Genomic DNA, 11064 nt, shown 5'->3' with positions numbered 1-11064 from the left:
TGTTGGCTTTATGACAATTTTGTGCTATTGATATCTTATGTTAGATTTCATTCATGGGGTAGGAAATTGGTTGGGTTTCTTCTATTGGTCTGATTAAGCACTTGTTTTTTCCTCTTTTCTTCATTTGGTATCTTGATCTATCAGTGATTCAGGTAGTTGTTCTAATGATTGGGGATATTATGCTATTTGTTGACTTTATCATTGTGTGATCATCCTCATATTAGCAGGTTTCTTTCATGATGTGATAATTATGACATGGTGATCCCGTTCTTAGTTATATTGATTGTTGGTGGGCACTTATGGCTATCATTCGATCTTTGTCTTGCTTTTCACTCTAACATCATGTTCTGTTTTCTATGGAGAATTCTTGCCAAAGTCGGCGGATGGTGGCTTTTTCTGAGGAATTGGAAAGAGCAGTTAATGTGGTATTGCAGAGGTTTTCTTATTTTGATATTATTCCTTTGGTTACTACTTTGGATTATTCTTTGGTTCGATCTCATCCTCCTCCTTGAGGGTCTTCAATATCCTCTCCTGCTTCTTATTTGGATCTGTCTATGTTTGCTCACCATATTTGTGATGGCGGGATCTCTTATTCTTGGTTCTCTCATGGCTCTGAGTTTTGTTTTCTTCAGAGCTTTGGATTCTTGTGGTGTTTAGACAGGCTGGATTTTGGGGTGATGGCTCTGATTTATTGGTGGACATTCTTGACTCTATCTTCAGATGCTCCCTGTTAGACTGATTCTTACAACTTCCTTTATATCTAATGCGGATGGCAATGTATCTAGGGGGTTTTGGTATGCCTATGGGCTTTTTGTAATGGGTAGATAGGCTTATGTTTTCTTGAGCAATACTGAAGGGTTTTCTTACTGGTTATTTCCCTCCAGTGCTCTTTGAACCAGACACATGTAAAAATATATATAATCAATATAATTTTAGTGGTCTCATCCACTTTTATCAAAAAAAAAAAAAACAATTGAAAGGTGAATGGTTGAAAAAATATTTAATGAAATACAATAGAACAATTACTTATATTATAAGGTAATGATTCTTTTAACTTCATAGGACAACCTACCAAAACCATCTTCTTCATCTTTGTGAGATCTCTGAAGCTTAATGGCCATTCTTCTAACGCAGAACAGTGGCTCAAATCTAACTCTTCCAAATTTTGGAGTTGTCCAAAGTTTGAAGGCAACTTTTTCAAGCCTGTACAATAATCTAAGTACAACTGTTTTAGGGAAATGAGATGTGCAAAGCTGGAAGGCAATACACATAATGCAGAGCAGCCGCTTAAATATATTGATGTCAAATTGCTAAGCTGCCCAAAATCTGAAGGCAACTCTTTCAATTCATGGCACTGATCTAGCCACAACCTTTGTAGATTGCTGAGATCCCCCAATTTGGAAGGAAGTTCTCTCAACTGATGGCAATCAATTAAATATAATTCCTGTAACTTTGATAGCTTTTCCAATCCATCTGGTAGTCTTCGCATATTTTTCAAATCAGAAAAGCCTAATTTTACAACCGAAGAAGCTAGAGTGATCTCAGTTGGTAGTTTTGAATTTTCAACTGCATTCTCAGAAGAACCTGTAAAGTGCAAAGCGAGCAGGCTTGGAGGAAGCTACATATTTGCACAAAAAATATGAACAAGGATTAATTATCATTATAAATTCTGATAAAAACTAATTGACTGGTAAATATGATCTGAAGATGCAGATCTTACCTCATACAAACTCATGCCTTGCGTGAATGGGCCTCTGTACCTGGCAAGTCGCCCAAGTTTCTCAAACTCCATTGGTAAATTAGCAACATTACTAGGAATTCCAAGGTTTCTGAGTTGTTTAAATGGCTTCTTACATTTCCCCCTGAATATTATTTGGGATCCTTCATAAGATAGCACTCTTAAGGAATTGCTCATGCAATTTAGATGATTTTCATTGATTTCGATTGGAGGCTGCTCATACTTTTCATATAAAAGGATGCCTTTTAAATTTTTAAGTTTCTGCATGAAAATAAACCGTATATATCATTATGAATGTGAATAACACAAGTATTTTCATAATCTTGAGAACAGAATCAACAGATGTTGTAACTCTGACATACCTCTCCATCTTCCAAGCATTTTAATAAAGTCTCGGGATCCCTGATTCTGTTTTGTTCTGACATCTTTTTTCCTCTTGCTCGAACTATGTCATGAACAATCACTGTACCCATTTGAGAATTTTGTATGAATGAAGCATCTTCTAGAGCTCTGAATTCCTCCTCTCCAACTATGTAGGTCACTTTTTGAGTTGGCCAATCATGAAAGAAGGATGTGATATCCAGAAAAGCCTCTTTCACAGGTGGTAATAATCTGTGGTAAACAAAATCAACCATACGGTCACTGATATCGTCCTCTTCCACCTTCTCCCCTTCTCTAAGCAACTCTAATACTATATTAATTGTATTTCTGCTAGTTATGGCCAGCTGTGAACCAGCTATTTCCAGCAGAAGCGGAACACCACCACACAGCTCAAGAAGGTCGTGAATATTCTTTTCATCATTGTAATCAGCAGCTTTCTTCAATAAAATCTTTCTGGCCTGTGTTTGTGGAAGAGAACTGACACGATATTGTTGGCGTTGAATATTCCTGGCGTTGAATATGTCTGTCTCATGGAGGTTTCTAGTCGTGACAAGTATTCTGCTTCTGGGTGGAAGGCAACTGCCCAAGTCTTCAGGCAGAAGTTGCTTGAGATCTGTATTTTTAAGACCGTTGTCAATGTAAAGAAATAAAGGCCGACTGGGATGCTTTTTGCAAAGCGACCAGATCATTCCTCGACCTTGGTCACAGTCTGTCAGTTCCACATTCTGTTGGAACAGTCCATACAAAATCTGCCGTTGGAGCACTTTAAGATCTTTCTTAGTGCAATTTTGTTCCATATGAATTCTACAATGTTTATAAGTTTTGAGGTCAATCTGTGCATAAACAGCATCAGCAAGTGTAGTTTTCCCAATTCCCCCAAGACCGTACACAACCACAACAATCGGTAATGCATCCTGTGCATTCAAATCAAGGAGCTGAATTACACTTTCGAGTCCGCTCTGGATTCCAACTGTAAGTTTTGCAGAAAAACTGTGTTAGGATTTGCTTAATATAACAGGAAGAGATAGTAAAACAAAAATATCTCATGAAATGTGTTAACCATACCTCGCTCCTGGTATGCATAAAACTCCTGTAACTGGGGAGCAATCTTTGATTGTCTGCTTTCTATCTCAGTTACACCCAACAATGTGAGATCGACATATAAGCGATTTATTTTGCCTTGGAAATCTTGTAAACTCTCAGCATTCACAGAAGCAGTAAGAAACCTTCAAACAATTCAAAAATTTAATTTGACATTAGAAAAATGACCCTGAATTTCACATCCTAGTCTAAGATTTTAATATTACCTAATTACGCGCTGAATGATGTGTTTATTTTATAGCAATTGGTTATCTCTGGAATTCAGTAGTGTTACCATGCGAAACAGGGTGCTTTGACACATTACGATTCCAGTGCAGATTACAGGAATAAAAGAATGCCAAACAGATGTATGTTCAGTCAACCCAACAGAAAGACAACTCCAATAGTAACGGGCTTGATTCAAAGCATGAGAAATTGAGAATTGATCCTCGCATCTCAAAGCATGATAATTGATCAGAGAAGAAGAAAATGGAATTTAAGACCCGAATTTCATAATGGTGAAGGAACTGTGTAGGGCATATAAGTTATATTAAATTAAAAATGAAAAATCCAATTTGAGGAAGTTTCCTGTAAAAATGAAAAAGAACTAATGAACGTACTAAGGGGTGCATTGACAATGCCCTTACCCAAAGCATCAATGAAACAGAGTCTTCTAAAAATTCGAGGAGAAGCCTGGGGATAAAGGCAGGTTTTGAACAGAGATAGGACTCAGCAGTTGTCGTATTGAAAGAACTGAACAGACAAGAAAGAGAAGGAAGAAAGTGAAAATGAAAACTGGTCTATGTGACAGTTGACCTGAATCATTTGTTTAACCAAATAAAGTAAACTCTCTGTTGAATGAGAGTAGGTTCTCATTTTGTGTCTAAAGGTTTCACTTGTACCGTAATTTAGTAAATGTCCTCCTTGTTATACTGATAAGTATGTATTTCCATGATGGGACAAGTTGTAAGGAGAAGAGAAGAGATTGACTCAGAGATCGGAGATCTTAGGAACTTATTACGTATATGAGATTGTCTTAACAGTTATGACTCTTAGGATGTTCGTAGGATTGAGATGTTCCCTGAGAGTTTGGAATTTTTGGGACCTTAGATTGTAGGATTGTCAATACTCAGGTTGTTACTAGGAACAATGAGATCTCCTCATTGCAATAGTTACATTTGGAACGTTCTTGAAGTAGTAAATTGTCTCTGTACACGAGCGCATGGGTACACTTGATGATTTTAAGTACAATGAAATCAAATTGTGTTCCCTGTTTGTGTGGTTTAAGTTAATGCACTCGAGTTGTAATATATTAATATGTGAACATACTTTGTAACTACCAAAATTATTTTCCTTTCTTCAATTCAACTTTTTTTGGACAACCAATCATATTTATTTGAGACATGTCATTCTACATTCTTAAATAGTACACGAGCGCATGGGTGCACTTGGATGATTTTAAGGACAATGAAATCAAATTGTGTTCCCTGTTTGTGTGGTTTATGTTAATGCACTCGAAAATAGTACAAGAGCGCATGGGTGCACTTGGATGATTTTAAGGACAATGAAATCAAATTGTGTCCCCTGTTTGTGTGGTTTATGTTAATGCACTCGAGTTGTAATTTTTTTACAGCCAATCATATTTATTTGAGACGTCATTCTACATTCTTAAAAAAAGTTAAAAGGGGGGATGATATGCTGTCATCTTCTATGTTTTTAGTAGACTTGTAGGTGGCAATTCGTTGTCATAAATACATATGCTTTATGATATGGCAGAGAAGGAAAACAACAATTGGATCAGGCACTTGCCAAAGAAGAAGAGAAAGCAAAGTTGAAGGAGAGCTAGATACCAAATTGGTGGCTACTTAATCCAAGTTCTATTAACTGTATTTTGTAAGTGGGAAGGCCTGCCAAATTCTTACAACTCTTGGATCAGTAAAGCTGATTTTCTTAAGTACAGCTGAACAACTCCACCGTATGAACCAATGCCAGGAGGTTTATAGTTACTAAGAGAAGGGAAGGACGATGTGGAGTATCTACAATAATATTCTGCTCCCACATTCAGTCAGTTGAGTAGTCTGTTCAGCAGTTTTGTTTAGACCAGTCTTACTTAACAGCTGTCAGCTATTTTCTATTTTTAGCTTTTGAAGAGTTTGATATGTTTGAAATCTCTAGGAGCTGAGTAGTCGATGAAGTTCATTGAGTTTAAGGGTTTATCAAAGGGGTAAACTGATAATGAAAAGAGGGACCAGCTCAGAGGAGACTGAGAACAGCAGAAGCTGAATGTTATATGGCCAATATTTTACAATCTTTCCACAGCTGTGGCTATTCTGGTAAATTTTATTTACTGATATAAAATAAGAATAACTGATTATGTATTTCTATTCGTTATAGAGTGGATGTATTTATGCCTTCTTGATTCCCTACTGTTGACATAACTATTATTCTAATGAAAGGCAGAACAGAGTATGTTCTGAGTCTAATTTGCAGGTTCTTAGAATTTGAACTGCATCAGCTTCTCTTTCTGGACTTCCTAAATACTCATTTTGGTTCTCCTAATCAAAGGAAGATGTCGAACAATGGGAGGCAAAATAATGAATATCTGACTGACTTGCGAACCTTCACCCTCCTTACTAATGACGGTTTTGTTAGCCTTATGGGACTTCAGGAAGTTCTTCCATATGGGAGGAGAAACTTCATCTGAACCATGGCAGTCATTATGCCTCGCTTTAAACAATTAGTTTTTTAATATTTGAGATCACTTGTCTTCCACAACTTTGAGAACTGAACCCTTCTCTCTCTCTGGAGGAAGAAACAGAACGGGCAGAGATTTTCTTTTCCTTGCAAGCATTCACTTCATGGCCCGCTTTAAGGTAGAGAAAACTGTTGGAAGTTGAAGCCCAAGGGACTCCTTCCCTGTTTGCCGTCAAAATTTTTGGCTATTCATATTCTTCCCGGAAGCTCTTTAAAAGCTGATTGTAATTCATTTTCTGAAGTTGATTGCCAGAGCTGATTGCAGCTGTGTAGATGTAAACCAGATTGGTGAATAATATAGTGATTCCCCTACTTCAAGTGTGGATGTAGGCAATTGTCGAACCACGATAAATCTGTGTGTTCTTGTTGTTTGGGTTGTGTATATGTAATTGTGTTTATCTGTTGTTTTCAATTTGACTTCTTCATCCTAACAATTGGTATCAGAGCGAGGTTAGATCGCTGTTTAGAATTTGGTGTTTGAATTTCCAGAATCATGGAAGAATCGAAGATAGAGAAGTTCTCTGGTCAGAGCTTCGGATTATGGAAAGTGCAGATGGAGTCTTTGCTGATAAAGCAAAACCTTTCAATCGCTCTTGAAGGGATAGCAAAGAAACCAGTTGGGATGGCTGATGAAGATTTTGTAAAATTGGACAAGAAGGCGAGAGCGACAATTTTTCTCTCGCTGTCGAATAATGTTCTCTTCAATGTCACGGGTGATGCAACAACAAAAGAAGTATGGGATAGACTCTCAGCCATGTATGAAATGGCTTCGACTGCAAATAAAGTTTTTATTATGAAGCGCTTGTACAAACTGAAAATGAAGGAAGGTTGTGCTATGGCAAACCACATCAATGAATTTAATACATTGATTAGTCAAGTGACTTCGGTGGGGATGACACAAGATGATGAAAGCAAGGCTATTTTGTTATTGTGTTCTTTACCAAGCAATTGGGATGGTGTTGTAACAGCAGTTAGCACATCTATATTTGGTAAAAATAAATTAGTTTTTAATGATGTAGCAGCTACTCTTCTCAGCAAGGATTTGAGAAAAAAGAATGACGAAACTTCATCTAATGAAGCCTTAATGGTGGTCAGCACCGATAATAGAGGTAGAAATCAAAATAGAGGCAGAAATAATTACCATAGATGTTCGAAATCAGCAAAGAGATCGAAGTCTAGAAACAGAAATGGTGAATGTTGGTTTTGTGACAAAGTTGGTCATGTGAAAAAGGATTGCAGAAATTTCAAAAGAGCACAAGAGCGAGTGCGGGACAGTGAAGCAAATACAGTTTATGATAAAGATGATAGCGTATTAATCCTCTCCACAACTGACACTACTTCAGATTCATGGGTACTTGATTCCGGTGCCTCTTATCATGCTACCTCATGTCTTGAAGCCTTCATTAACTACCATGAAGGTCACTTTGGCAATGTTTTCTTAGGAGACAACAAAGCTTGTGAAATTACAGGCAAAGGGGATGTATTGCTGCCATTAGAAGGTGGTAAAACATGGCTGCTAAAAGATGTTTGCCATGTCCCAAAATTGAAGCGGAATTTGATATCCGTTGGACAACTCTTTGGTCAAGGTCTTACTATTAATTTTCTTCCGAATACATGGAAAGTAACACATGGTACCATGCTGATTGCAAATGGTAATAAAGTGGGAAGTCTTTACATTTTTAAGACTCATGGTGAAGTGGGCGCTGCAATGGTGATTGAGGATAGCAAAGCAGATCTTTGGCATCAAAGACTTGGGCACATTAGCAAGAAAGGTCTCCATGTTATGCATACAAGAAATCAGCTGTCGGGCCTCAAGCTTGTGGACTTAGCCTTTTGTGAACATTGCCTCTATGGCAAACAAAAGAGAGTCAGTTTTTTGAAAGGTGGGCGTGACACAAAGACAACACCGCTGAAGCTTGTATACTAGAATGTTTTTGGACCAATCGAGGTAACCTCCATTGGAGGAGCTAACTATTTTGTAACATTTCTTGATGATTGCACAAGAAAAGTATGGATTTATATGCTTTTTAGGAAATCAAAAGTGTTTTCAAAATTTAAAATTTTCAAGGCATTAGTTGAAAATCAGATTGGGCATAGGATTAAATGCTTACAAACCGATAATGGTGGGGAATTTTGTTCACATGAATTTGATAATTTTTGTGCTGATAATGGGATTAGAAGAATCAAGGTTGTTCCTTTCACTCCTCAAGAAAACGGTGCAGCCGAGAGGATGAATAGAACAATCCTTGAGAAGGCATGATGTATGTTGTCTAATGCAGGTTTAGGCAAAGATTTTTGGGCAGAAGCGTGTAACACAGTAGTGTATTTAATTAACCGAAGTCCATCATCTAAATTGGATTTTGGTATTCCGGAAGAGGAATGGCAAGGGAAGAGGATTTTATATTCGCATTTTCATGTGTTTGGATGCGAAGCCTTCTCGCATATACCCAAAGAAAAGCGAATGAAATTGGATCCAAAGTCGCTGAAATGTATCTTTGTGGGGTATGGAGAAGAGCAGTTTGGTTTCAAATTGTGGGATTCAATTCACAAAAAGATTGTTCGTAGCAGAGATGTAGTCTTTCATGAAACCTCATTTCCTGCACTACAAGATTCAAATAAATCAGAGACAGAATTTGTTCCTATGTCTCTATTTCAGAATGCGACTACCAGCACTCTACCTCCAGTCTCTCATTCAGTGGGAGCTCCTATGACATCTACATTTGTTGAATACAATTCTTAGTCTAAGAATGAAGAAGGAAGTGATGAAAATGTTTGGTCTTCTTATAATTTTGAAATTGGGGGTCTACAAAACAAAGAAAATCCTCCCCAAAATAGCACTGATGTTGGAAGAAACTTGGAAGATCACCCTTATGGTGAGCAACCTGGCTCATGTTATTCCATTATGGATGGGCATCCTCCACGGTGTCGTGCACTTCCACCACATTCTGCAAATTATAAAGTATTCTCCCCACAGCATACACCTCACCCTCCACGATAGCTATCCCCACACCCCATAGCCCGTAGTCCTTCCCAAGAGTCTTCCACAACTCCTTGCTGCCTTCCTCATGCTCCTCCGCAGTCTACTCTCCTCGCGAGCTCCCTACTGGTCCCCATGCCTCCCCACCATGCGGGCCCTCTCTACAGACTTCTTGCAAACCCCCAGCAACTCCCTCTTCCTCTCTGCAAGCCCACTCCATGGGTTCATCACCACCACAGACCTTTGCCACTAACGGTGATGGTCTCGTGGAAGACCATTCACATGGTCACTGCCCCCAGCAAAATTCACATGGTCACAGGCTCAATCCTGGTGTGACCTCCTTTGTGAGCCCCCAACAGTGTCATCTCTCTCATGTGCAGAACAAGAGGGATTTTTCTGATCGGCCTTCCCACAATTTGGACAAAAATCCACTGGATTTCGATTACCATGCTAACAGGGACACTAATAGACTCAAAAATAGAGGGAGTGATGTTAATGTGATTAAACAGGGAACACAAAAATTGAATGATTGTACTACTGAAACAGAGAGTCAATTGAGAAAATCAACCAGACAGAGGCGACCTCCTGCGAAGTTCTCTGATTATGACTTACTGTTTTGTGAAGAGGCTGAACCTTCTTTGCTTATCTCTGATCAAACAGAGCCTGCAACATACAAAGAGGCTCGTAAAAATGCAAACCGTGATAACTAGCACGCTGCAATGTGCGAAGAAATGGACACACTAGTGAGAAATCAGACATGAGATTTGGTGCCACTTCCGCCTGACAGAAAGGCATTGAGAAATAAATGGGTGTATAAACTAAAAGATGAAGCTGATGGTCACAAACGATTTCGAGCAAGACTGGTTGTAAAGGGATATGCTCAACAGCAAGACCTCGACTTCAAAGAAATTTTCTCGCCAGTAGTTAAAATGACTACCATCTGAGAAGTATTGGGATTAGTTGCAGTGTTGGATCTTGAGCTTGAACAACTGGATGTGAAGACGACATTTCTCCATGGTGACCTTGATGAGGAATTATTTATGCATCATCTGGAAGGGTTCATTAAAAAGGGGCAGGAACACCTTTATTGCAGATTGAAATGCAGTTTGTATGGGCTTAAGCAAGCCCCCCGATAGTGGTATCTTAAATTTGAGAAATTCATGATTGATCACAAGTTTACTCGCAGCAAGTCTAATCCTTGTATCTATTACAAGAAGCTTCCTAATGGCGAATTTGTCATTCTTCTTCTTTATGTGGATGATATGCTCATAGCCGGCACAAGCATGAGGATTGTGAGGGAACTTAAAACTCACTTAGCAAAGGAATTTGCAATGAAAGATTTAGGGGCAGCAAAGAAGATTCTAGGAATGACTATTTTTCGGGATAGGAAAAAGAGAGAACTCAAACTATCTCAGCAAGAATACATTAAAAAAGTCTTGGACAGATTTGGTATGGTGGATGCTAAGATTGTTTGTGTACCTTTAGCCTCTCATTTTCAGTTATCTTCTCAATTGTGTCCTAAAACACAAGAAAATAAGGAGTTTATGGATAAAATTCCATACAAATCTGCAGTTGGAAGCCTCATGTATGCTATGGTGTCTACTCGACCGGACATTGCTCATGCCATGGGATTGGTGAGCAGATTTATGTCTAATCCGGGTAAATCACATTGGGAGGCGGTTAAGTATATCTTGAGGTATCTCAAAGGTACTTCTGATTTTTGTTTATGGTTTGGAAAGGACAAGGCAGTTTTGCAAGGGTTTACCGATTCTTAATTTGCCGGTGACTTAGACAAAAGAAAATCTACTTCTTGTTATGCTTTCACATTTGCTGGGGCAGCTATTAGTTGGGCTTCAAAATTGCAACATACAGTTGCTCAATCAACCACGGAAGCATAATACATAGCTCTTTCTGAGGGAGCAAAAGAGATGGTATGGTTGCAACTCTTGTTCAGCGAGTTGGGTTTGAAGCAATCAGATTTTGCTTTGTTTTGTGATAATAGCAGTGCAATTTTTATGACTAAACATCAGACATCTCAGCCGTGGTCAAAACATGTTGATGTTCGCAGTCATTATGTTCGCCATATGGTCGAAGAAGGCAAGTTTCATGTAGACAAGATTCATACCAATCTGAA

General features: G+C 38.5%; 1 protein-coding gene across 1 annotated transcript; it reads right to left on the bottom strand.

Moving 5' to 3' along the window:
• Positions 1-1000: 1000 nt before the first annotated feature.
• Positions 1001-2916, bottom strand: LOC131874726 (disease resistance protein TAO1-like). The gene is made up of 3 exons (XM_059218626.1): positions 2101-2916; positions 1721-1999; positions 1001-1618 (listed from the first exon to the last, which is right to left on the bottom strand). The coding sequence occupies exons 1-3, from the start codon at positions 2914-2916 to the stop codon at positions 1001-1003; spliced, it is 1713 nt and encodes a 570-aa protein (XP_059074609.1).
• Between the last annotated feature and the right edge of the window lie 8148 nt (positions 2917-11064).

Source organism: Cryptomeria japonica, chromosome 4 (assembly GCF_030272615.1).
Source record: "Cryptomeria japonica chromosome 4, Sugi_1.0, whole genome shotgun sequence".
Classification (NCBI taxonomy): domain Eukaryota; kingdom Viridiplantae; phylum Streptophyta; class Pinopsida; order Cupressales; family Cupressaceae; genus Cryptomeria; species Cryptomeria japonica.
The sequence above is the reverse complement of the archived record's forward strand: the minus strand, read 5'-3'. Positions and strand labels throughout refer to the sequence as shown.